This window comes from Aspergillus bombycis (genome assembly GCF_001792695.1).
Source record: "Aspergillus bombycis strain NRRL26010 chromosome Unknown contig00026, whole genome shotgun sequence".
Lineage (NCBI taxonomy): Eukaryota > Fungi > Ascomycota > Eurotiomycetes > Eurotiales > Aspergillaceae > Aspergillus > Aspergillus bombycis.
The window spans coordinates 307,450-331,435 of record NW_019170028.1 but is presented as its reverse complement, the minus strand read 5'-3'; the positions used below and the strand labels follow the sequence as shown (position 1 = coordinate 331,435).

The following is a 23,986-nucleotide window of genomic DNA, read 5'->3' as shown; positions in this document are numbered from 1 at the left end:
TAATGTTGTAGTAGCTTCATGGAAGCTGGGTGCTGATTCGGTGGACACATGTTGGAGCGATTGCTAAAATATTCTTGTCTTGTATGTATATAGTTCATCAAATTTCCATGGGATGGCCATAGCTCCATGGCCATCTTCCCCGGCTTGGTATCCTCGTACTTCTGGTATAACAAGCATATCCTTCTTGGACAAGGCAAAAAGGATGAGAAAGTTCCGATATTGATTAGCTGGAAGAACAATGAGAGAGGGACAAAGAAGCTTAGCTGCATTCCCTGGTGGATCTCTTCATCGTATCGATATTCTCATTATCGCCTAGGCATTGTCCGTGTTGCTTCCGTCTGCTCCGTAGATATCGATGATACAATTCTATATCAGAATGATCTGCACCAAGGCTTCACGACAGCTTTGTGCCTAGCATATTCCGATTTATATCTTACAAGATCTGCAAAGACATCACGTTCCTTGATGACTACGAATGACAAACAGCATGTACGATACAGATATACAAATAATGTGGAAAAAAGTTTATCCGTGAAGTCAAGCTCGGCTATAACACCGTCTTGTATTAAATTTTGAAGGTGGAAACCACCCATGTATGTATGATTATACACATTGTTGAAATAGTTGGAAATCATCGGCGAAATCCAAGAGACAGTCTCGCTCATGCTACCTCTCGCAGAGAAGGCAGCACGAAGGATTAGAAAGAAACAACCGTCCCCCCAGAATTGGGGAACGCTGAACTTGCAATCATGTCCATGTTTGGCTTAACGCCGATGTTGAAATCGTGAATGTTGAAAACTCCGTAGACCCCCGGGGATATCTCTAGAAACCCTGAACCCAGTATGTTGAACTTTTGGTATCATCATCGTAACTCATCATAAAACGAAACGTATTCGTCTCCCCCGAAGCGACAGGTTGAGAATGTCGCCCCTTCATGGGCTAATATTAAGTAAGGTACACCATTTATTTGGCGTACTTCTGGCGGAAGTACTTGGCAGCGTTGACCATGTTGGACAGAGCAGCCTTAGTCTCGGGCCACTGACGGGTCTTGAGACCGCAGTCAGGGTTGATCCAGAGCTGGTCAGGACGGAGGTACTGGAGCATCTCCTCGACGCGGTCCTTGATCTCCTGCTCGCTGGGGACACGAGGAGAGTGGATGTCGTAGACACCGGGTCCAATGTGACGGGGGTAAGCCTCGTCAATGAAGACCTTGAGCAGCTTGGCATCGGACTTGCTGTTCTCAATGCTCAGAACATCGGCATCCAGAGCGGCAATAGCGTGGAAGAAGTCCTGGAACTCGGAGTAGCAGAAGTGAGAGTGGATCTGAGTGCCATCGGCAACACCGGTGGTGGCCAGGCGGAAGGAGCGGACAGCCCACTTGAGGTAGTCCTCACGCTCCTTACCGGAGCGGAGAGGGAGACCCTCACGGAGGGCGGGCTCGTCGACCTGGATGACCTTGATACCAGCAGCCTCAAGGTCAACAACTTCGTCACGGAGGGCAAGAGCTAGCTGCTGAGCCTGGACGGACTGGTGGACATCATCACGAGGGAAAGACCACCGGAGACAGGTGATGGGACCAGTGAGCATACCCTTCATGGGCTTCTTGGAGATGGAGACGGCGTACTTGGACTCCTTGACAGTCATGGGGGCAGGGCGAGAGATGTCACCGACAACGATGGGAGGACGCACGCAACGAGATCCGTAACTCTGGACCCAAGCGTGGGTGGTGAAAACGTAACCGGTGAGACGCTCACCGAAGTACTGGACCATGTCGTTACGCTCAGGCTCACCGTGGACGAAGACATCCAGGTCGAGCTCTTCCTGGATCTTGACAACATCCTCGATCTCCTTCTCGATGAACTTCTCGTACTGCTCAGCGGTGATTTCACCCTTGGTGAACTTGTTACGCTGGACACGGATCTCCTTGGTCTGAGGGAAAGATCCAATGGTGGTGGTGGGGAAAAGAGGAAGGTTGATAGACTTGCCCTGCTCGGCATGACGGACGGGGAAGGGAGACTTGCGGTTGTGCATCTCCTCGGTGACGGCAGCCTGGCGCTCCTTGACCTTGGGGTCGTTGGTGCGGCTGGACGAGGCACGGCTCTGGACAGACTTCGCGTTGGCCTCGAGCTGCTCACGGACGGCAGCGGGACCCTCGGTGACGGCCTTAGCGATCACAACGACTTCGGCAGTCTTCTCAACAGCGAAGCTGAACCAGTCACGCACTTCGGCGTCGAGGTTCTTCTCGCTCTCAAGGGTGTGGGGAACGTGGAGGAGGGAGCTGGAAGTGGCGACGATCACACGGTCCTTGCCAAGCTTCTGAATAGCCAACTCAACCTTCTCGATGGCGGCCTTGAAGTTGGTCTTCCAGATGTTACGGCCATCGACAACACCGGCAGAAAGAACCTGGTTGGGGCCAAGAGCGCCAACGACGGTGTCGAGCTGCTCAGGGTTGCGGACAAGGTCAACGTGGATACCGTGGAGGCTGTGAAGAGCAGGAAGGACATCAATGTTGTGAACGATATCACCGAAGTAGGTGGCGAGGACGATGCGGGGAGCCTTGTCACCGAGAGCACCGAGCTTCTCGTAGGCAGGCTTGAAGGCATCCTTGGACTTGGCGGGAAGGTCAAAGACGAGGACAGGCTCATCAATCTGAACGTCCTCAACGCCAGCCTCCTTCAGCTTCTGGAGGAGCTCGACGTAGACAGGGAGGAGGTCATTAATCTTGGAGATGGGGTCAACACTCTGACCACGGTCAGCCTTGGCAAGGGTCAGGAACGAGACAGGTCCCAGGATGACGGGACGAGTGACGATTCCGGCCTCCTTGGCCTCAAGGAACTGAACAACAGGCTTGGGCTGCTCGGCAAGCTTGAAAGTCTGGTTGTCCTGAAGGGTAGGCTTGACGTAGTGGTAGTTGGAGTCAAACCACTTAACCATTTCCTGTACATCAAATTAGACCTATTGATCGAGATAAGGCGGATCAATATAACATACCAAGCTAGGAACATCAATGGCAGCCTGGCCATCCTTGGCAGGCTTCTGGAGACCACGACCCATGGCGAAGTACTCGTCAACGGGGTGGAGGTTGTACTTGCTGTATCTCTCGGGGATAACCTAATTCAAGGAGAATGTTAGAATAAGCCGATATGACGGTCATTGGATATGAGAAACGAAGGAAGTAACGACTTACACCGAACATCTGGATGTGGTCGAGGACCTGGTCGTAGAAAGCGAAGTCATTGCTGGGGATGATGTCGACACCAGCATTCTTCTGGATCTTCCAGTGCTCCAGACGGAGTCTCTTTCCCTCAGCCAAGAGATCATCACGAGAGATCTTTTCACCCCAGTACGCCTCAGTGGCCTTCTTCAGGTCACGAAGCTTTCCCATGCGAGGGAAACCCAAGACGGAGCTAATGACAAGAGAGGTCAGCATTATTCATTGACCGGAGAGTTTGTTGAAAGGCCGTGAGAGGAGATTGACATACGATTGAACCATCTTGACAGATATGTGAGTACGGATTTAAGGGAGGATAGTTAGGAGGATAAGAAATGAGGTAGAGAAACAAGACAGAACTCTTGTCACACAAAAAGAAGAATGGATCAAAATATACAAGAGACAGTCACCGTCTCTTGCAGAGGGAAGGGTTCAAAAGGGGGGAAAGGGATGAAAGAGAATAGAAGAGGAAGAAAAAAGCAGGAGGGCGAGAGGAAGGAATAAATAAGAATGGGAGCTGGGGATGGATGGAGGGGAAAAGAACAGGAGAGACGGTGTGGAAACGAGGATGACATGAAAAGATCAAGTAAATGGACCAATCGAGGGGCAGATTGGATGGAGGGGCAGCGTTTCGTTACGCCGACTCGCCGACAATACGGCTAGAGCTCGTTCTGGTACAAGTCGGGGAAAGATCAGGATGGCGTGATTGCCCCCATTTCTCTCCCAGACCCGTAATTTTAAGTAATTTTAGGTCTCCGTCGAGACTGATCACCACATAAGGTACCAACCAGCGTCTCCAGATTCCGTCGACGTTGGCGATAAAGGGACTGGGCCTTATCTTGTTGCAGTTTAGCCCGCTCACGGACGCTCCGGGATCGGCCACTCTTTACTGGTTGGTACGATACAGTATATATCATATCCTGTATTCATACAAACTACTAGTACGAATAATTCACCTGATAAGGTACAGTCCTATGTACTATATACTTTTTTTCTTTCTTTTTTTGGATTGATTCCCACCAGTTTCAATTCCTGCCAGACCGCAACAGATAGAGAGAGAGAGAAAAACAAAAAAGGAGAGAGAGAGAATTCATCCTCTGGCTCCATCGGAATTTATCCATGTGAAATCCGAATACTACGCCCAAAGAACATGAATGCAATTGTTTGACTCTCCCCATTGAGTGAACGACTACTTCAACCCCACCGGGAGAATCATCGGTCTTTGACTCATGGCCGAGGTGAGGTGAGACCAGAACCCCGAAGACTCGCGCAATTTCCGAGTAGTGCTTGAAATCTCTATCAGATGGTAAACCCTTGAATAATGTTGGCATAGTTGATCGGCTAATAATTCTTAACAGTTTTGTATTCTACAGCATACTGCGCAGTATATAGTTCAAAGCATCGACATGCCACTACGCTACATAGATCGTGCCCCCAATAAACGCATGTGATATACCGCCGTATAAGACGACGAAGCCATGAACGAATCTTCTACTAGTAGTCTCATCCGCCTCGGAGTGGATATACGTTGGTGAAAACAATATGGGCCCGACAGTTATCCTTCGCTCTGGTGATCAAGACTATGTGGTCGGGGAGTTGACGGGGAACTGTTAGCTCCGCCGGAAACCATTACGTATTGCAACGAAGCATAAGAATATCCCGGACAAATTGGTCTCCATACTCGGTGGATAGATGCCCATGGCGTCCAACAGCAGACTGGAAGGTGCTGCTATGGAAGTTTTCGTGGTTTCCTATTTTTTGTTGAGTTCTAGGAAACTAGTGCTGTCGGCGTCGCCATGTGCACCTTCCTTAACAGGTTGAAGGTCCAAAGTGGACGGAAGGAACCCGTGCTTCTCAGCGAGCAATGTCTCTCTTCAATCTAGCCAATGATACACTCAAGGAACTACTGTCCTTGCTAATCGACAAGCCTACGTAGCCACATAATGGGTATTTTCTCCTGTCCTTGGCTCAGATGGGGCCGGAAGCACTCAGCAGCGCCCAATGTGACGCCTTGCTATCAAATGACTCGGGTAGAGTCTCCCACTTCCTCAGAGGAACAAGCCGAAGGTGATGATAACTCGATGCTTGATTGCCAATGCCGTGCATGTAAGCACTGACAGTGACAGGCGCACCTTCGTCGGCGGAAAATGGGAGTATTTATGAACCCCAAAGAGGCTCTGATCTATCCGAGAGATTGCGCAGACGATTCTCGAGAGAAACCAATGCAGGGCCCAGAAGCACTGACAAGAAGGCCAGAAGCACATTTTTCCCATTCACACCCAAACCTACAAATCCCAGAACAGGCTTAATCACTTCAAATGGCTCTCCAAGCACTTTGATGAGCGACGGAGGTTATGATAGCGATGCACAATTTATGGACACCTCAAGGTATGTCAACGATGCGTCAGAGCGACCGTACAATTGTCCCAGCATTTGGGGAAGTGTATCACCTCTTGCACAGCCCTATTATGAGACGGAACCGGACGATCCGGGTGAAGAACTGGTGGGAGAGAGCAGCATGCTAGTTGATGGTCCATTCTCAGGCCAAAGTGAGATGGAGAGGCCCCAATTGCCATGGCATCCACGGGACTATCCACACTGGGGCCCGTTGCCACCTATCACTCACAGTGCGGATCATGAGCGTGCTCGTAAGAGAGTCGGAAGCCCCTATACTACTGGATTCTTTGACAATCCCGGCCGGCCCTCTACCGCCAACCGTGGACGTCTCCTAGGCTATCCAGGACGTATACCTATCTCGCCAATGCCGTGCACAACGTCTGTCGATTCGGTATATGGACCCTCTTCTCAACTCTCAATCCGAAAGAGGCGACAGCCACCTCCGAGGGAGCTGAAATCCGAAAGTCATTCGATTCATCTAGGTAGCATGGATATATCGAAAAAATTGGCGTCTCCCTCCATATCGCCTCGGGTCTTATCTGACAAGTCATCATTTGATGGCAATGTGCGCGACAAAACCACCGGGGTGAGGAGCCCATGTAATCAAGGCTCTGATCGACCTACTGTAGACACAACACAAGCACCGACCGAGAATGTACAAGAATCGAACCTGGCACTATCGCGAGCAAAGGAGTCGTCGTCATACTCCCGTAGGACTAGCTTCTCATCTGGTTTCTCCAAATACCAGTTCGAAACAAAGGTTTTCAGTCTTCCAGAGTCGGTGAGAGAACCAATGAAGAATCCCTACACCGGTGCCTCTAGCCTGAACACATCTGATCAATCACAAAAAACTGCCGGAGCCAGTCCAAACACCCCCACTGCTGCGAGTCCTTGTGATACTAGCGGACGCGCTCAGCAAAACAAATCCCCAGGGCCATGTGAAGCCGATCCATTGGCTGCACCTCCTAGAGCTAACCTTCAGAAAAACTCAGGCACGGCTGCTTCATCATCGCGCCAGGTCAGCCTTGGATGGATGTCTGGGGGTCGCCGTCTTGGTTACGGGTACACGCTGGTATCAGCAGACGACAAAGGAGGCAACTTATCCCCAGAAGATACCTACTCATTAAAGACATGTGATCTAAAAAGTGCATCTACAATTGGGAAAGGTCATGGTGAAAGATCTGCAAGCGCTGTTGACCAGCCTTGTATAGAGCAAGACAATACGGCGGGATCGGGGAAAGGAGTGCCAATCTTCGATATTATGACGCACCGTCTAAATCTCCATCACTGGCCCGGTGCAACCACATCCCCCGGAGCGAATAAAGTCGGTGAGGGGTCAAGTAACACGTCAGTCACATCTCTGTTATGGGGAAAGTTCGGATTCTTGAGGAAGAGCCAAAATGAGCCCGACACACATGTAGATCAGAAACCCCCTTGGAGTCATTTTTGTGGAGTTGGCTTGGACCAAGCATTGGATGGGACACTAACCCCGCGCAGAGATACGGTCCCCCCAGTGAGCGACGAAGACGGGCAGTTGTCGAAAGGGCAGACGGGGCTACATCGTGCTCGAAGCCTATGGACTAAAGGTCGCGCGGTAACGGACAGGGTTCACTGCCTCGAGACAAAACTCACAACAAAGATACCAATATCTATGAAGCAGAATCCCGGGCTACGGAGGGAAAAGACGCGAGTTATTAAACTCAGGAACTGGGACCGTAAGAAGGCCATCAGCAGTAGCCTTGACGAGGAGAAGCCTATCTTCCCCGGTCCTAAGCAACATGACCTCTCGGCAATCTCACCAGTGGAAGAGAGCCATAAACCCAGTGCAGGCAATCTTGAAAAAAGGGAAGATGCCTTGCAAGTAACTGAGCGAAATAGTTCGGACACTGACTTGGCGGACGCCTATGAAGATTGCCTGGAGGTCCATCTTATTCCTGATTAGAGACTCACGCATCAACAGTAGAACTATGTCTTCTTTGTGCCCGATCAATTCCGCGAAATTGGAAGGTGATCAAGAATGCGATGGTAATAGATGACCTTGATCAACAGCCCTAGCCAGGGTGATCTATTTAATGGTTGTGAAAACATGGGCTGGCGTGGCTGGAGTTCAATTTCAAATTGGCCTGGGAACTCTCAGTGCCTCGTCACCTGACAAAAGGTCATTGATATGGAACTAGCGATTAATAAGCAATAAAAATACTCTGAATGCATTAAAAGTTACCCAAAAGATTCCCCGGGGATATTCATGTAGTCGTACATAGGTATAGTGATACACACAAAAAAACGCCATTAGGTCACACGTAAGGCTCACTTCTTCTGCCGCTTGGTACTTTTATCGCTGGTGTTGCTTAGGACACTGGCTGAACGCTTTTGCGAGGTGCCCTCTCGCGCTGTCGCTTCACCAGTATTACCACCACCGGCCTCTGCCTCCTTGTCCTCTGCCTCCTTGTCCTCTGTACCATCCGCCGTCTCCTCTTGGCCTTCTGCGGAAGGTAGAGCAGCAGACGCAGCCCCGGTAGACTCGGTAGCCACATCTGCTGTTGGGGCCGGGTTATCATCTTGTTCTGTCTTTACCTCGGGCTTCTCTTTCTCTTTGGCTTCTTTTGCTTTGCGCTCTCTTTCCTGCTTAGCGGCTTCCAGTACGCGGATCTCACTTTCCACCTTTTCTGCCACTTTGCGGGCGTCAAGCAATAAGTTCACCGAGTGGATCAGCTTCTCGAACTCCTTGCATACCCGCTCTGTAGGCATGACCAGCCGAAGCGGTACTTCTAGCTCAGCAAGTGCAGCAGCCAGTTTCTGGGTCTGGACGTTGGACTTGGCCTGCGTCAGTTTCTGAGCACGATCGCTACGGAATTGTACGCCTGGAGCCAGACGGTCGTGATGCTGTACTCCGTATTTGGCCTCTTCAGACGGTGTGAGCGTTCTGATATTCTGCTGAGTATCTTTGTTCGCTGCGGCCGCGGCTGCGGCTTTCTTGTTTGTAGGCGCTGCTGGTGCGTTGCTTGGGGTTTCGCCACGGCTGTCACGGGCGTTTGCATTCGGTGCTGGGGTCTGTGCGGCCGGACTGGGTGCGGCGCCCTCGGGACCAAGTATAGAGCGTCGCTTCTTGCTCTTGTCAGCTTGGAGAAGGGTTTGGAGCAGCTGAGACAAGCCCTGGCTGGACTGGTACATGGTGGTGTTGCCCACGCTAATGGGAACCTCAAGGCGGGAGTACAGCTCTCTGCGCTCTGCGATGAAGTTTTGCTCGTTTGCAGTAATACGTTTCAATTCTTCCAGCAGGACGCCTTCCTCACGCACTGCGTCAGCAGTACGTTCCAACTGCAAAGCGGCAAGCTCTTTCCGTGCCCGCTCGCGCTCGGGTTCGAATTTCATCATCTTCTCGTGCAAATCGAATTCAGCCTCGGACATTTCCGACGGAGGGTGTTCTAGGGCAAGCATAGATGCAGCAACAAAGTAGTACCGTGCCTTCATATGTTCCATGGTTCTGACTTGCTTGGCCGGTACAAGCGCACTGTTGTTTGTTCCCGCATCGATAGGATGTGGCTGGAAGTCGTAGCGGTCGGCAATAACCACCCATCGTAGATCGTACTCCTCGACTAAATCCATCAGATAATCTGTCTCCCGACGCGACCAGTCATCGCTCTTGAGATGTCGGTTGTACTCTTCGTCTGTGTATCGCCTCGCTACCCGAGCTTTGACGTTGTATTTCGCAAAGAGGTAATCCTGGTCTGGGGTTTGCGGGGCACCTTCATCCTGTTTCTGTTCTTCACCTTCTGTCTCTGGTCCCTCCAGCGCCGGTTTTGCGGTATCGCCTTGTCTTTGCCAGTGACGTAGAACGAGTCCATCTGATCGAGCTTCATTGGTGAAGGGATCCATGCGCCTAGTAGGAAGAGTGGCCGTCAGGAGAAATTCGCACACCGTAAGTTAGAGAGAACATACCATGGACGAACTCTCAGCTTGCTCATCCATTTCGGGCGACCTTTGTAACGGTTCTCGTTGATGGCGATCGGAGGTGCTCTTTCACCTAGCAAGGCGTACAGTTCACGAGTGATACCCTCTAAGAATGAGAATATTAGAAGCTGCATTAAAACTGGCGCGTAGTTGGGGGACACCAACCGGGCCTCTTCTCGACGACCTTCTGTTTCTTATGCGGTCGGGGTTGGCCCTCCGCGGGCAAATCCAACATGTCGCGAACATCGGCGGCGGCCATGGCGGGTTACCACCACGCTTCGAGCTCTGGAAGATCACGGGTTAAAATTTGTGGGGATGGGTTGACGATGGAAGGGAAAGCTGTCGAGGAACAGAAACAAAGAAGGTGAGAAACAAGAGGGGCATGAAAGGATGGAGGGACGTAGTAGTCATGAGGAGAAGGGGGAGTGAATGAGTGAATGATTGAATGAATGGATGGAGAATTCAATTCGCGCCAAGACTTCCGTCCGTTGCTGCCACATCGAGCATCAACATTCGGCCACCTCTTCTTCCACTGTTTCACCTCCCCTCCCCTCGATCTCCCCAGAATCCCAGAACTCCTGCCATTTGGATCTCCTTCATGATGGCGTCGACATCCTCGACCTCATGGCTATCCGCCCTCTTGGCCTTCTGCGCCATCCTGTGTCTCTCGGTGCCTGTTAACGCCCTCTACTTCTATATCGATGGACGTCAACCCAAATGCTTCTTCGAAGAGCTTCCCAAGGACACATTGGTTGTCGGTATGTCACCAACCAATTGGTTCCGTGTGAACTTGCGTCGGCTGTGTCATAGATATTCTAATACCCACGGACAGGAACCTACTCCACCCAGGTCATCAACCAACAGTCGAACACGTACTCCGTTGATTCCAGCTTGAAGGTGCTCATTACCGTCGACGAGACCTTCGACAATGACCACCGGGTCGTCTCCAAGCGCGATGGCCACTCCGGCCGCTTCACCTTCTCCGCCGCTGATGCCGGCCAGCACAGGATCTGTGTGACCGCCGACACGAATGCCGCGACCGGCGGCTGGCTGTCGGGTGCCCCCGCGGGTGCTGTCAAGGTGACTCTGGACATGGCCATCGGAGAGACCAGCAAGATCGAGACGGAAGACAAGGGCAAAATCCAGGACATCGTCCAGAAGGTGAAGGATCTCAACGGTCGGTTGCAGGACATCCGGAGAGAGCAGGTGTTCCAGAGGGTATGTTCTCTTATGCAATTCCATTGGTTCCAAGTCTGTACCAGTGGTATACGATACTGACCCGGTTGCTTTTTCTCAATCAATCTAGGAACGTGAGGCCGAATTCCGTGATCAGTCTGAAGCTACCAACTCCCGTGTCGTCCGGTGGACCCTGATTCAAATGGCTGTCCTGTCCGCTGCCTGCGCCTGGCAACTGTCTCACCTCCGCTCATTCTTCATCAAGCAGAAGCTGACATAAGGGATGAAAGGTTGGAGAAAGGGAAATAGGGAAAAGAGAACGCAGTTGTTGTCCGGCGTACTTTGTATATGGGGCTATATTTGAGTTCATTCTTCCCTTGATCGTCTATTTCTTTGGTTCATCCGAAACATATCAATGGAACTTCATGACAATTTGGATGTATCTGTTGGCTGGATGGCTGTTCTCAGTTCCTGGCCGTAGGCTCGGGTTTATTGCTGGGATGGCTTGTCGGATATGAAAGACTGGGATATGCCTATTACGCTTGCCCTTCTAGTATTGTATGATGCAAATGAGTCGACTGATAGATATGGATGTAATGACCTACCCTACTTGTATTTCTATCCCATGTATGTTTCGGGTTTCGGTCTAGGGTGGCATCAAGCGAAAACAATAGAGCATAGCGATTTTATTTAACATGGCTTCCAATTGCTATTATCATTGAGCCTGTCGTGTATGTGTCTATGTATGTACCTCTTATGCTTCCTCTATTTATTGTGTTTCTTTCTTGTTGCTTTCTCTGGTCTCTTTGGCTCTCCAAGTCATGATCATTATTGTTGACGGTATGTCGTTCGTTAAATACATCAGACCAGCACTTGGTGAAAAAAAAAAAAAACAAAAAAAATCTCAAAAACGTCTGTATATGCATTAAGAACCCCAAACATGATGTGGTATATAGCGGGAACTTCAAATGAAATAAGAGATTAGTAAATATAGAAAAATGGCGGTCAATATTATTCGACCCAACTATTTCATGCCTTCATTGAGTCATTGTTTTGCTTTGCTGTATCATCACCGCAGCAGAAACTCATGATGAACCGTTCCAAATCGGTCAGCTTGTAGGGTTTGGTCATATAACCTTTCATGCCAACTCTCGATGCACGCCCCAGAGCATCATCAGTGACATCTGCACTAACAGCAAGAACCGTCGGTGGTGTGGTCCGGGCATGCTTTGCGGTATGAGAATCCGTAGCACGCTGGCTGGTCCCTGGATTAGGAGGAATTTGACCGTGGTATTGGTCCACTAATTGCAGGATCCTTGAGGTAGCCTCGTAACCATCCATTTCTGGCATCCAAAGGTCCATTAGGATGACATCCACCGGCTTAAACTTCTTACGGTACTTTGGCGGTGGTTTGAGGATTGAGCGATCGTCTGAGCCACCATTCTGGTTCGTGACTGCGTGAGAGCCATTCGTGGCTTCCTCAGGGCGCTGCGACGTCAGAATATCCTGCATAATCCGCACAGCCTCTCTCCCATTGCACGCCTCATATACATCCCGATAACCAAGTCTTTTTAGCATATTCACTAGCACCCGTCGGTTGATCTTGTTATCCTCTGCTACCAGGAACGTCAGGGGATGCTTCTCCCCCAGTTTGTTATCGTAAGCATCTCCATTTATGGAGCCCCCAAATGACTTGATATCGGGTACAGAGCGGGAATGTGTAGGTGTTCGCGAAGATGTCTCATCCGTGAGACTGGGAGACGGTTGTTGGATTGGGGTCCGCATTGCGGGCGGTAATAGTGCATCCAGACTTGTGCCGCTTTGTTGGCTCATCCTTGAAGGATCGCTGAGCTGGGGAGGGGTTAGAAGCTTCGTCGCCGGGGCAATTGGCCTAGTACATGGTTCAGGCTGAGTGATAGGAATTCTAATCTCGAACTCAGTACCACGGTCAGGACCTGAAGTCGCGGAACGAACACAGATCAAATCGCCGCCCATTTTCCTGGCCAAGCCTTTAGCTACGAGAAGTCCCAGCCCCAAACCATCTTTGCTTCGAGTCGTAGATGTATCCTCCCGAGCGAATGGTTTAAAGAGATTTGGCAGAAAAGCCTCTGGGATGCCTGAGCCAGTATCCCGAACGTTAATCAAAATATCACCGACTTTGCGGCCGATCGTAGCAGAGACAGTAATCACACCGCTATTTGTGAATTTTACCGCATTCAAAAAAACACATGATATCAATTTTGCGAGGTCGCGATCATCCACGAATAGAGTATCTGGCAGCGCAGTGTCTACCGACCAGTCTATCGTTTTAGAAAACACCTCTCCGTTAGACGACCGCGAGCGAAGCTCGATTTTCTCCCCTAATTCGGTTCCATTTGTCACCGCAAAGTCAGGTCGACCACCAACATGAAGTGATTCATTGATGACCAGACGGAGCAAATCACGGAGTTTTGTAACTCGCAGCGCTGGGCTCTTGAGGTTGATATTGATGCCTTCCAGCAGAAGATGTGGCGCTGACCGTCGTACTGCTAATGATGGACGGGGGTCCACCATGTTGGCCATGACAGCTTCAATCTGATGTGCTGGGGTGGCCTGAATAATTTTGTCACTTTCAAGTACCGCGTTCTTAACCTCTTCGGTTCGAGGGGATAGTTCTTTCGTTGCTGTAACACGCGGCATCTTTTGCTTCGGCGTCGATCCCACGGTGAATTCTGGCGGATTGCTTCGTCGCCGTTTGTATGGATTGATTCCAACGTTAGTACCATCAGCTAAGATGCTCGGCCGATTTTCGCACGTTGGGGTTGGTGACTGAACGGGGCCGCCGAATAGGTCGTTGTCCCGCTCAACTTGGGGTGTTTTTGGAACTTGCATGTTCATGTCATAGGCGTGGACAACATTATCAGCAGCTTCAACTGCTCGTCTTGCACTATCTGTATGGGGTTAGCTTTGAGTAGCGGCATAGCAAGCAGCTATGACATACCTTGAACCATTTCAATGCTTTCTTTGAGAGATTGGAAAACGTAACCTGCCCTTGGAGACGGTTTACCTTGAATGGCTTCCCGTACAGTAGCGTGCATAACGTCCAGCATTCCGACGATCCCCTGCATCGGCGTCCGCAACTCATGAGACAAGCTCCGAGCAAAAGGCTTCAGGGGTTGAGATGAAAAATCAGGGTGCCCGTATAAAGCATTCAAATATCCATCGTCGACGATTTTGTGGCCCTTGGTTGGATTCTTGATATCTTTGGAAGGCCGATCAGTCTTTGTCGTATCCTCTCGGATCCGTTGGACAATCAGATCTTCCAGTGAATACAGAACCATTTCCAGCAAAGACCACGAAAGGTTACGGTTCTGCAATCCTGATTCCGACCACATCAAACCAAAGTGGGCGAGGCACTGGGTTTCCGAGAAGAGCGGAATGGCAAGGTAGCCCTCTGCCGCGAACGGGAGCTGGTCTTGGTCGAATAACATGAGGGATCCTAACTTCTCAGGAATCAAGCAAGGTTTTCCATGGTCCATATGAGACAAAGGGTTGCCTCCAGCAAAGTACCGGTGTCTATGCATTCCCACATTTTGATGTCCATCATTGTAATAGAAGGCTGTACCAAACAGGCGGGGCTTATGTTCCCCCATATTGCTGACGGTCTCATCGTCTCGAACTCTCCGAGCTACGAAACCATATTGAGCGTTGCAGATCGAGGTAATATGTTCCATCAGTCGGCTCCAGAAGGACTCCAAGTCCAGGCCTCGGAGTTCTTGCTTTAACTTCATCAGTTGTTCGATCGCCATACTTTGGTGACCGCCACTATGTGTGTGATTCAATGGGTCGGCCTGCGGGTCATCGTTGAGCAATGTTGAAGCTGAGGTATCTCCGGAGAGACATTCAGACTTGCATGGGAGGAACGATTTCGAACGGCCAGCCGATACGAAAGTTTTTGACCATTCGGATTCGACTGAATCTGACATGGTGTGGGACGGCTTACACGCTTCGTTTAAAGTCGCTGATACTGCGAGTCCCAAGAGCGAAGCTTTATTAGGGTATAGGAGGGCGCCAAAATAACGTTGGGGTTTTCAAATTAGTTGCCCGATCACGAGGAGAATCTTTGGGCAGGACAAAACGCATGGCTTTCGGTCTGGGAAAAGAGCGCAGAGGACCTGGTTAGTGATCAACCTTCGTCATGGGCAAAATGGAGGGTGTTTGAGATGTCAAAGGTCGAGTCGCTCTTGATGTTAGACAGGTTTGTCGGGCACATACACCAGTTTGGCAAATGATGGGAAGGTGTAACTCTGGTCGAGCTACACCGTATGGTCGGCGCTCTGCACTGGGATAGCGCTTCTAAAATCGTGCGACAAATTATCCTGGCGATATAGATCGGTGGTGTTCTATGACTGCGAAAAAAGGATAAAAAGCAAGAGAGCGAAAGCGAAAGCGAAAGCGCGGAGTAAATGCGTTGTTGCTCACGAGGTGGGCAAAATAAATCGAAACGAATCGACTAGGGATTATATTCTGCTCCTTTAATCCTTCCTCTTCCGATAGCCTTCCAGTAGCTATTGAAAGTTATCTTCTTGGTCGATGGATGGCACTGTTTCCTCTCCCTGAGGGCACTAGCCAATTGCTGGGCCAGAGATGGTCGGCAGAAATCACCCAAAAACTGACCACGCAAGCGGAGAGAGATCCAGTTCTCAAAAATATAGCCGGGGTGAGGGGACCATCCGACGATGGAATGGGATATACTTCGACAGTCCCACCCACAGGCCAAAATGAGGAAGAAGTGGGAGGATGGAGAGAAAAGGGTAAAGTCGGTCAGGTGCAGGAGGAGGGGAATTGAAGGAAACAGAAAATCGTCTCCATTTCGTATGGGACCAATTTTGGACCGATCGCCCGGTCTAGACGCGGGGAGGCTTAAATCCACACGATGAGTGACGATGATTCATTTGGGAGTCTAGAATGTCCCTTTGGAAAGAATGATAAGTCCTCTAGTGGGTTCGTATATATTCTGCTTGTGTCATCATCTTTTTCTTTTTCGAAAACGGACCGTTTCTTCAGTAAACCTGGTTTTAAACAAAAATAGCGGCTGCATGGCGCATCTTTATTGACATGGGTACTCCTCCGTATTTTATGGTCTGCTGGTACGGAAATATATTTATAGAACATCAAACCCTCACGGATCTTGATCGCACTCGGCGTACTCCCATAGCCTACCGTGTTACCGGATTATACAAAAGAAAGTAGTACAACGGGGAAATCAAATATTACCACCAAGGTGGCATAACCCTAAGAAATTGACCTCCAACATCCATAACCCCATGATGCTTCACGTGGACCGAGGTTGTGATACCACTGCCCGTGTACGCCGATTACATGACATCGTTGACCAACCGACATAAACGCCATCTCAACTCTCAACCACAAAGTGATTGCAGACTCCGTCAGAACACAATGGCTAGACCCTTCGAGATCTCCGTTCCAGATGCTCAGCTGGATCATCTCCAGCAAAAGTTAACAACGGCAACTTTGCCGGATGAACTGGACGATGCGGAGTGGGACATGGGTGTGCCTCGGGATGAGATGAGAAGGCTGGTAACTTACTGGCACGATGGTTTCAACTGGCGACAAAAGGAAAAAGAATTGAACGAGAGCTTGAATCAGTTTCTCGTTCCTATAACTGTCACCGGATTCGGAGGCCTGGATATTCATTGCCTGCACCACACCAGCCAAAATCCAAACGCCGTTCCTTTACTATTCATCCATGGCTGTAGGTCTGACCGATGCTAGTTTCCAATAAAGCCACCGCGGAGCTGATCGGTGTTCTTGTAGGGCCTGGAAGCTTTTTGGAAGCAACGAAGCTTATTCCATTGTTGACCCAAGGTGACGAGACTCACCCTGCGTTCCATTTGGTGGCGCCCTCATTGCCGAACTTTGGCTTCTCATCTGCAGTAAAAAAGGTTTGAAGATATATTCCATTCATAGGTGCATTGGCCGAAGTAAATCTGACGCCCTGTAGAAAGGGTTCGGTCTAGTTCAATATGCGGAAGCAATGCACAATGTAATGCTGGCTTTGGGCTACAAAGATTACGGTCTGCCGTATCGTTCCCTCACCAGGCTGATTCAACACTAACCTCCCTATAGTTGTACAAGGCGGTGATTGGGGCAGTATCATCGCTCGTGTCATGGCCAACCGCTACTCTGACTCCATCAAGGCCGTTCACCTGAACTTTCTACCAGTGGCTCCGCCTTATCCATGGCGGAGTCCGTTAGTCTTTCTTCGATCCCTCCTCACCATTCCCTTTTCATCAGACGACAAGGCTCACTTGTCAGCTACCTCGGACTATCTGATGCAAGGGAATGCTTATATGCGTCAGCAGGAGACTCGTCCGCAAACGCTAGGCTACGCCCTTCATGACAGCCCCGTGGCGTTGCTCGCCTGGATTTACGACAAACTCCACTCATGGACCGATAGCTACCCGTGGACGGACGATGAGATTCTCACTTGGGTGAGCATTTACTGCTTTTCGGTAGCAGGACCCGCGGCGTCAGTCCGGATCTACTACGAAGCGGCACGGAATGATTCTTCGTCCGCTGTACCCGGAATGTCCACGGTTGATGCTATCTCGAAACCTACTCCTGGTAACGTTAAACTCGCGGTGGCTCAATTTAAGAAAGAGTTGATCCGAGTACCCATGTCGTGGACCGGCCTGGCCGGTTCTGTCGTTAGAGCCAATCAATTTGACTGCGGTGGCCATTTTGCGGCATGGGAGGTACCGGAGCTCCTGGCCACCGACCTGAGAAATTTCCTGGGAAGGAATGGGCAGGCGTACAGAGCTGTATCTGGAAAGGATGGATACTGACCACCCACTTATCGAATGCAGTCTGAAAGGAATCCTATAAGAGTTAGGTCGTAGATGGTCGAGGTCCCAGGCATAACGCGACAGAACTAGAACGGTGAATCGGTATGCAGAGATTTAGATTCTAATTCCCCGTATTCTTGTCCTCTACATATCCTCACTGTGATACGCCTCGCCTTCATCGATGATATGTAACATTAAGTGGAGACCTTAGACGCCGAAAGCTGTTTTCAACCTGGAAATATTGCAATCGTGGCAATGGAGCGTGATATTAAAGACCTGAATAACATAACAAAAAAGCGCCAACATAACTATTCTAATCTTGTCTTCCCTTGAGTAGCCGCTTAGTCACCTTATCTTTCTCTATGATATACACCTGGGCACCCCAACCGGAGAGTGCGTCTCTGTCCACAGCACTGAGGAGAGCCTGGGAAATGGTTTCGAACAAGTCCTCGGGGGCCTAAGCCGTCAGTATTACCTCTAATCACGATTGGAATCCCACACGCGCAAGACATACCAGATCCGGCTCCCATAAACTCTCACAGGTACCAAACAGCTGGTCACTAGCTGTCCCGCTGACAATGAAATCCTTTGCGAAGTCGATACATCCAATACTATCAAAGCCACAGATAAATGGCTTGCCAGTTGTGCTGTTTATACCCGCAACGACGGGACTGACAAAGAAAGGTCCAAATCTCCTCTCGTACAGTGACGAACTGACCAGGTTGGCCAACGTTTGAGGTGCTATGTTCCGTTCCTCACGCAGGCGGTACATGTTAACCTTGTAGCGGAAGAGATCTGAGACGGTCGAGACATCAGTCGCCAGGCCGGTCAGGCCGAGGAAGGTCGATGGGCTGTAGTTGAAGATCTTGGGGAAGTTATTGGAGACGGTCAGGGCCTGCATGCCGAGTCGGAGATCGCAGGCAATTGCAACGCAGTCCTTGCCTACCATGGCGACGCAGGCGCCACCGTCTGCAACGAGACAGATTAATATGTTAAACTTGAGTCAGACAGGAGCCGAGGAAGATGACATACTGATATCGAAGGGTGAACTCTAGAGGGATTGTCAGCTTGTTCAATCATGGAAAGAAGAATGGTACAGAAAACATACCATGATTAATTTGATAGAGTAAAGAAAAACAAAGTCCAAACTAGAGGAGTGAAAGAGCTCGATGAGTGAGAAGTAAGAAGATGTGGAGGACTGAGGGTTGGGGGGAAGCGTGAGGTGGTGAAGGAGAGGGACTGATGAATGGTTGAGTTGAAGCTCACTGCTGCCAGCACGCGTGGAGCCGCCGAGCTTTCTGCCGATGACGATGCGCCCGCTGCCTAAGTACTGATCTTCCCGCATTTACTACACCTCGTCCGTTACCCTAATCTCCGGACATCAACCCCTTCGGTGTACTTCTATTCTTTTCTCTCGTCTTAGTCTACTTGCTGTTTAATACTATATCCAAGGTATAAGACAGGCAAGAAACCTTGAAGGCGAACGACGCTCATTTTCATCCTCAACATTGACTCCAACCCCGCAATATTAAAATAAACATTCCGACTATGAGCGCTCATGTCGTGGTCCTCGACTCGACAGCTCGAAGGGCTACAATTAAGACAACGCCAGGGAAGTACCTGACTGACGTTTTACAAGAGGCTTGTGTAAAACTAGGCGTAGATGCTAGCCAATATGGACTGAAGTAAGCATTTACTCCCATAAACCTAATATCAAGCTTCTAGTTAAGGACTAACTCTGGTCCAAGATACAAAGGTAAACAGGTCGACCTGTCGCTATCTTTTCGTCTTTCCGGGCTCATTTCTGGCGCAAGGCTGGAACTGGTCCAACTCTCACGGTCGCCATCCGTTGTCACTGTCGCACTTCAGCTACCGGAATCCGAAGCCCGTGGGGCGCCCAACGGCCGTCTTCTGGACAAATTCCCAAGTACAACGTCGTTATGGTTCATACTGCGTAAATTTGAAGCTGGAGTTGCTGGGAATGCATCTATTCGGAACCTTACAGCGCGAGGGGCTCCCGTTACTGGAAACGGAAATAATGGATCAGGGCGGTTGTTCTACGAGACGCCGGTGATCCAAATTTTGGAACGGGAGATGTCCACATTCACTGACTTGCAGAAGTCGCTAGCTCAACTAGGGTTTAACAGCGGAAACGTGTTATTGAGACTGAGCTTTCGGCGGACGGAGGACCCATTAGAAGTCGCTATGAGCAAGATCCAAGAATACTTCAAGTCATCCGACGACACGGTCCCCCAGTCACAGGAGTCGTCTGCCCCAGCAGAACAGAAGCAGACAGTAGATGGACCCAGTCAACAAGAACGAGAGCCGCTAAAATCTACATCAGATGTATCACCGCCTGCACCTGTTCTGCCTGAACAACCTCAAAATCAAACCGCTCCATCTACTCTATCTGCCCCTGCGGAACCTTCCGAACCCACAACTGTTTCCTCTCGACAAGTAGCAGTCTTTGCCCCTCCCTCTAGTGATACGCCGCAGTCCGCAAAGACCGCCTATAATGAAAGTGACTATGTTCTCTCCGTAGATCATGCGCAGGCACACCAACGTCGGCTCAACGCAGCGTCCCAGAATAAACGCCTCCTATCTGATGCAGAGATCGCCGCTAAAGCCGCAGCAGAGGAGGAAAAGCTTTCAGCTGTCAAGGAGGTGGACGTCAAAATCCGACTGCCGGACCAAAGTCAGATTGTGGCGAAATTCGGGCAACAAGATACGGGCAGGTCACTCTACAGTTTTGTACGAAATTGCTTGGCGGGTCCTTTCGCTGGAGAGAAATTTATCGTCACGACTTTCCCCTGTGGTGGCCAGAGTGGAAAGAAACTACATAACGTGGTTCCGGACTCCGATCAGACTTTACTGATCAAGGACCTCGGTATGGTAGGCCGTGTGCTTGTCAATTTCTCTTGGGACGCAACCGCTTCCCAAGCTGCTCGGCAAAGCCGAAGAGACCTCCTGAGACCAGAGTTACGGACACAAGCGAAGGAATTGAAGATTGAACAACCAGCAAATGTCATGGACACCTCTGAGGATACGGTGCAGCCGAAGTCGGGATCTGATCGTCAAGGAGAGAAGTCAAGCGGGCGCAAACCAGGAAGCCTACCCAAGTGGTTGAAACTACCCGGGAAGAAATAGATAAGATATGCTGGTACCTTAAGTGTTACCTTTTTATGTTACGTCCTCTAACTTACGATTATGAGTAATGTGATAACGGTCCTGATGTCCTGTAGTCAACGGTAGATTCAACGCATAGACAGCGTCACCGTCGAGCTCTGGAAAGAAGTATATATCATGCTCGGCTACTTGAACAGCATTCTACAGGATAGCCCAGCCAGATGCTACCAACGGCATCCCACATGGTAATCAATCGGTGGCCGTTAGGCTAGAGATGGACCTACACAAGCCAGTCTAGAGAATATTCCGAAGGAGATTGAAGGTGAAAGAAACCAAGTCCCAGTGGTATTGCATTAGAATCAGAGATCCATTTATGTTTTTTTGTCCAATTGTCCACGCCTATGGAATCATATCCCTTGCCTCCATTCCTATATCCCAGGAGAGATAGAAGCAAAGAAGGTAGGTCGGGTTGTCATTTTCCCCTCCCCATATGGACAGAACCTCCCCCACACTCCATGTGATCGGCCACCAAGACTCACTTCATCGTTTCGTTATCTCATTCTTTTCTTTGGCTAATAGGAGAAAGCTTTATCGGATTGAATGGGAACGATTTAGTGACCAGTAACACGACGGGACTCGGCGATGACGCGCTGCATGTCCTCAACCTTTCTCTTGCCACGGCCGAAGGTACCGAGCTGTAGTTGAGTGTTAGCCTTTCTGCTTTGGACGATGATCTCCAGATTGCTCCGGTTTCCTTCCGCTCTGGCCCAGTGTAATTTCGATAGTAAACCATAATCGACCCCAGGATCAACCGATGATAACTTCCGAGACTATCCGGCCAAAGCCAAAGCGGCCCGAGCAAGGTCTGCCGAATTGATAGCATGATAACGGAATCGAACGTACCCTCTTCTTGGCGAGCTTACGAGCACGCTTGTCCTGAGTGTTTCTCAGGAGTTCGATGATACGACGCTCATAGGGGGCAAGACCGACAACCTCACGAGCGATGTCACGAACGAAGGCAGTGCGGCGGGAGGACTGGCCCTTGGTGCGGCTGACACGGGTCTGGGGGTGTTGAGGGGGGTGGTTTTCTATAACGCAGAATATCCGTTAGTCTTATTTTCTTGTCTTCCTCCGCATGTATCTGGAACATCGAGTCGGTTTTTCTCAGATGTCGAGTGGTTGCTGAAAGCTGTATTCTCCCGAATCACGTAAAATCTCCCCATGTCGCTTTATCTTCCCGAGTTTTCCTCTCTCTTCTCCTCTCGCACTTCCGTCCTGCATCATCGAATTTTTTTTTTTCCCGTTCCCAGCAATATCCAGCCATTCAGCATCCACTCGACGACTGAGATCCGTTCAAAATCAAATATAGCACGGATAGGGGAACCCACATGGCCCTTGTTCAGACCGACCACAATTCCGGAGCGTTCCTGGGCCATCTCGACGGTTGGACTGGTTTGGCGACGTGGTTGGTGAGGGAGTGTCGAAGTCGATGGGCGTCTCGGTGCGGATAGAAGCGCGATGGACTTTGCACGGTTTTGGTTGGCTCAGACGGCAGTGCGTAGCGAGTGTTAGGGCTTTGCTTAGGGCTTGTTACCGGTCTGGGTTAGCGCCCTCTTTTGTCTGGGCTGGATGACCGGGTGTTGGTGCCTGAGGTGTTTATTATCATCCCTATCAGTGCTCTGATAAGGGTTACATTTAATCCTCTCCTTGAAGTATAGGTGGTTACTGGATCGTTATGTTTCAATCTTTACATAACTATTGTTTCTGATCAGTCTGCTCTGGCCCTGATTCCACATCCACCTCAACGGTCTTCATTATCCCCTGATTGGGGTTCTCTCCAGCCTTGGAATGGTCCTCTCGGCCCTTTTCTACCGGGCTGGCTTCGACCGTGGAATAGCACGTCGTTTCATATGTCTTCCCGCTGCGATTGCCACGGCTTAGCATCTCCAAGTTACTCCCCGGAAGTAAATCTGTAAGGCTAACATTCGGTTTGGGTTGAGCTGTAAAACGCTGTGCGTCTACCGTTTTCTTTGAAGTAAGAATACTAGAGCCGGAACCAGTCATGACAGGTTCCGGGAAGAAGTACCTTGTTTTCTTCAAGAAATGTCGCAGGAAAGTAGGTAATGCCGGCAAACAGCTTGCTATGATCCCTGAAGTAATTTCGGCGGCACTGTTATCGACATCAGTAATGAGTACGGGATGTAGCCCGAATTTACACTTACGTCCACAAGAGTTCTGGAAACCAGACAAATGTGTTGTCGGTGGCCGTGCTATTTGGGATGCTGACTACAAGGCGCATGACACTTGATATGCAGCCGCTGTTTACTCAGAAGTATTCACCCTGTCAGTCATTTGGGTGTTCAGTGATGGGAAGGGTGTCTTACAAGATACCCGCAACGAAGACAGCAGAAGTACATATCTTCTTCTTGAAGGTCATTTGCAGACGCCATACACAGACAATTGGCAGTAAGAGAATTAGAAAATCGGACACTAGGTTGAAGATCGACGCAGCCAGGATGGGAACGTTGATATTGATGCAGTGCCCTGGGACATGCTCATCCCAGATCTTAGATCGTGGTGTACATTCAAAGATCTTGACGACCGTGTCGGCCAAGTAGAAGAGGAAGTTGAGCCAGATGAGCAATTGAATCAAGAAGTAAGTGACGCTTCTGCAAGACAGTGCGAATACGCGGAGAAATAGAAGGAGTATAGATAATTTGGTGACGAAGATGATCGGTCCATATATGATTTGGCATGCATTTGCTAGCTAATGGTTATCAATACGCTGGGTCCTTCCTGTGATGAGACAACCACTGACCTTCAAGAATTCACGGAGATCTGAAGGAGATACTTCCCACCGGTGGAGACCACTGCCATGCTTGCCTGTCTCAAAAGTCATGACAGCATAGACTATTAATCCTAACTACGTCTCTCATGAGCAGGTGATTCTCCGAGAGCCAGAGTTTGTAGACAGCGTATTGAGACACGTACCCAGGCAAAGAAACAAGTAACTACGGGTGACAGTTAGTGAATACCGATCTATTTGAAACCTTGTCTTGGGATACGTACAGTCTTCCCAGCCCGGAGCTTTGGTGATCAACAGCTTTGTGTACATGCGCATACAGACACAACAGGTACTAATTGAGAGGCATAATACCTCGGTAATGACATCCCATCGCTGCGGCGAGTGTTTGTGATCATATGTAGGGTTCATGTCTGAACCTGGGTTATCATGCACAATAAAGCGAATGAATTATGACAGCAAGTTATGGGCCTT

General features: G+C 49.9%; 10 protein-coding genes across 10 annotated transcripts; 4 read left to right on the top strand and 6 right to left on the bottom strand.

Annotated features, from left to right (window-relative positions):
- Window positions 1-963: 963 nt before the first annotated feature.
- ABOM_003745 (5-methyltetrahydropteroyltriglutamate--homocysteine S-methyltransferase) lies at window positions 964-3,493 on the bottom strand (the record flags this gene model as incomplete). The annotated part of the gene is made up of 4 exons (XM_022530875.1): window positions 964-2,937; window positions 2,992-3,111; window positions 3,188-3,407; window positions 3,483-3,493. The coding sequence occupies 4 exons, from the start codon at window positions 3,491-3,493 to the stop codon at window positions 964-966; spliced, it is 2,325 nt and encodes a 774-aa protein (XP_022390791.1).
- A 1,661-nt stretch (window positions 3,494-5,154) lies between these two features.
- ABOM_003744 (uncharacterized protein) lies at window positions 5,155-7,550 on the top strand (the record flags this gene model as incomplete). The annotated part of the gene is made up of 2 exons (XM_022530874.1): window positions 5,155-5,278; window positions 5,338-7,550. 2 exons carry the CDS (start codon window positions 5,155-5,157, stop codon window positions 7,548-7,550), a joined length of 2,337 nt encoding a protein of 778 aa, XP_022390792.1.
- Window positions 7,551-7,915: 365 nt separating this feature from the next.
- On the bottom strand, window positions 7,916-9,818 carry ABOM_003743 (SWR1-complex protein 4; the record flags this gene model as incomplete). Its single annotated transcript, XM_022530873.1, has 3 exons — window positions 7,916-9,488; window positions 9,548-9,665; window positions 9,725-9,818. 3 exons carry the CDS (start codon window positions 9,816-9,818, stop codon window positions 7,916-7,918), a joined length of 1,785 nt encoding a protein of 594 aa, XP_022390797.1.
- A 342-nt stretch (window positions 9,819-10,160) lies between these two features.
- Window positions 10,161-11,015, top strand: ABOM_003742 (emp24/gp25L/p24 family protein; the record flags this gene model as incomplete). The annotated part of the gene is made up of 3 exons (XM_022530872.1): window positions 10,161-10,317; window positions 10,392-10,777; window positions 10,866-11,015. The coding sequence occupies 3 exons, from the start codon at window positions 10,161-10,163 to the stop codon at window positions 11,013-11,015; spliced, it is 693 nt and encodes a 230-aa protein (XP_022390798.1).
- A 749-nt stretch (window positions 11,016-11,764) lies between these two features.
- Window positions 11,765-14,760, bottom strand: ABOM_003741 (sensor histidine kinase/response regulator; the record flags this gene model as incomplete). The annotated part of the gene is made up of 2 exons (XM_022530871.1): window positions 11,765-13,665; window positions 13,716-14,760. Coding segments are annotated over 2 exons (2,946 nt in total), but the record flags the coding sequence as incomplete, so codon positions are not given.
- Window positions 14,761-16,174: 1,414 nt separating this feature from the next.
- On the top strand, window positions 16,175-17,583 carry ABOM_003740 (epoxide hydrolase; the record flags this gene model as incomplete). Its single annotated transcript, XM_022530870.1, has 4 exons — window positions 16,175-16,490; window positions 16,553-16,680; window positions 16,740-16,812; window positions 16,865-17,583. 4 exons carry the CDS (start codon window positions 16,175-16,177, stop codon window positions 17,581-17,583), a joined length of 1,236 nt encoding a protein of 411 aa, XP_022390796.1.
- A 313-nt stretch (window positions 17,584-17,896) lies between these two features.
- pup3 (proteasome core particle subunit beta 3) lies at window positions 17,897-18,694 on the bottom strand (the record flags this gene model as incomplete). Its single annotated transcript, XM_022530869.1, has 4 exons — window positions 17,897-18,040; window positions 18,098-18,552; window positions 18,616-18,634; window positions 18,692-18,694. 4 exons carry the CDS (start codon window positions 18,692-18,694, stop codon window positions 17,897-17,899), a joined length of 621 nt encoding a protein of 206 aa, XP_022390744.1.
- A 437-nt stretch (window positions 18,695-19,131) lies between these two features.
- Window positions 19,132-20,730, top strand: ABOM_003738 (putative UBX domain protein; the record flags this gene model as incomplete). Its single annotated transcript, XM_022530868.1, has 2 exons — window positions 19,132-19,268; window positions 19,332-20,730. 2 exons carry the CDS (start codon window positions 19,132-19,134, stop codon window positions 20,728-20,730), a joined length of 1,536 nt encoding a protein of 511 aa, XP_022390743.1.
- A 590-nt stretch (window positions 20,731-21,320) lies between these two features.
- On the bottom strand, window positions 21,321-22,145 carry ABOM_003737 (60S ribosomal protein eL36; the record flags this gene model as incomplete). Its single annotated transcript, XM_022530867.1, has 3 exons — window positions 21,321-21,404; window positions 21,613-21,797; window positions 22,094-22,145. The coding sequence occupies 3 exons, from the start codon at window positions 22,143-22,145 to the stop codon at window positions 21,321-21,323; spliced, it is 321 nt and encodes a 106-aa protein (XP_022390748.1).
- A 319-nt stretch (window positions 22,146-22,464) lies between these two features.
- On the bottom strand, window positions 22,465-23,923 carry ABOM_003736 (uncharacterized protein; the record flags this gene model as incomplete). Its single annotated transcript, XM_022530866.1, has 6 exons — window positions 22,465-22,879; window positions 22,932-23,027; window positions 23,094-23,476; window positions 23,528-23,632; window positions 23,701-23,720; window positions 23,779-23,923. 6 exons carry the CDS (start codon window positions 23,921-23,923, stop codon window positions 22,465-22,467), a joined length of 1,164 nt encoding a protein of 387 aa, XP_022390747.1.
- Window positions 23,924-23,986: the final 63 nt, after the last annotated feature.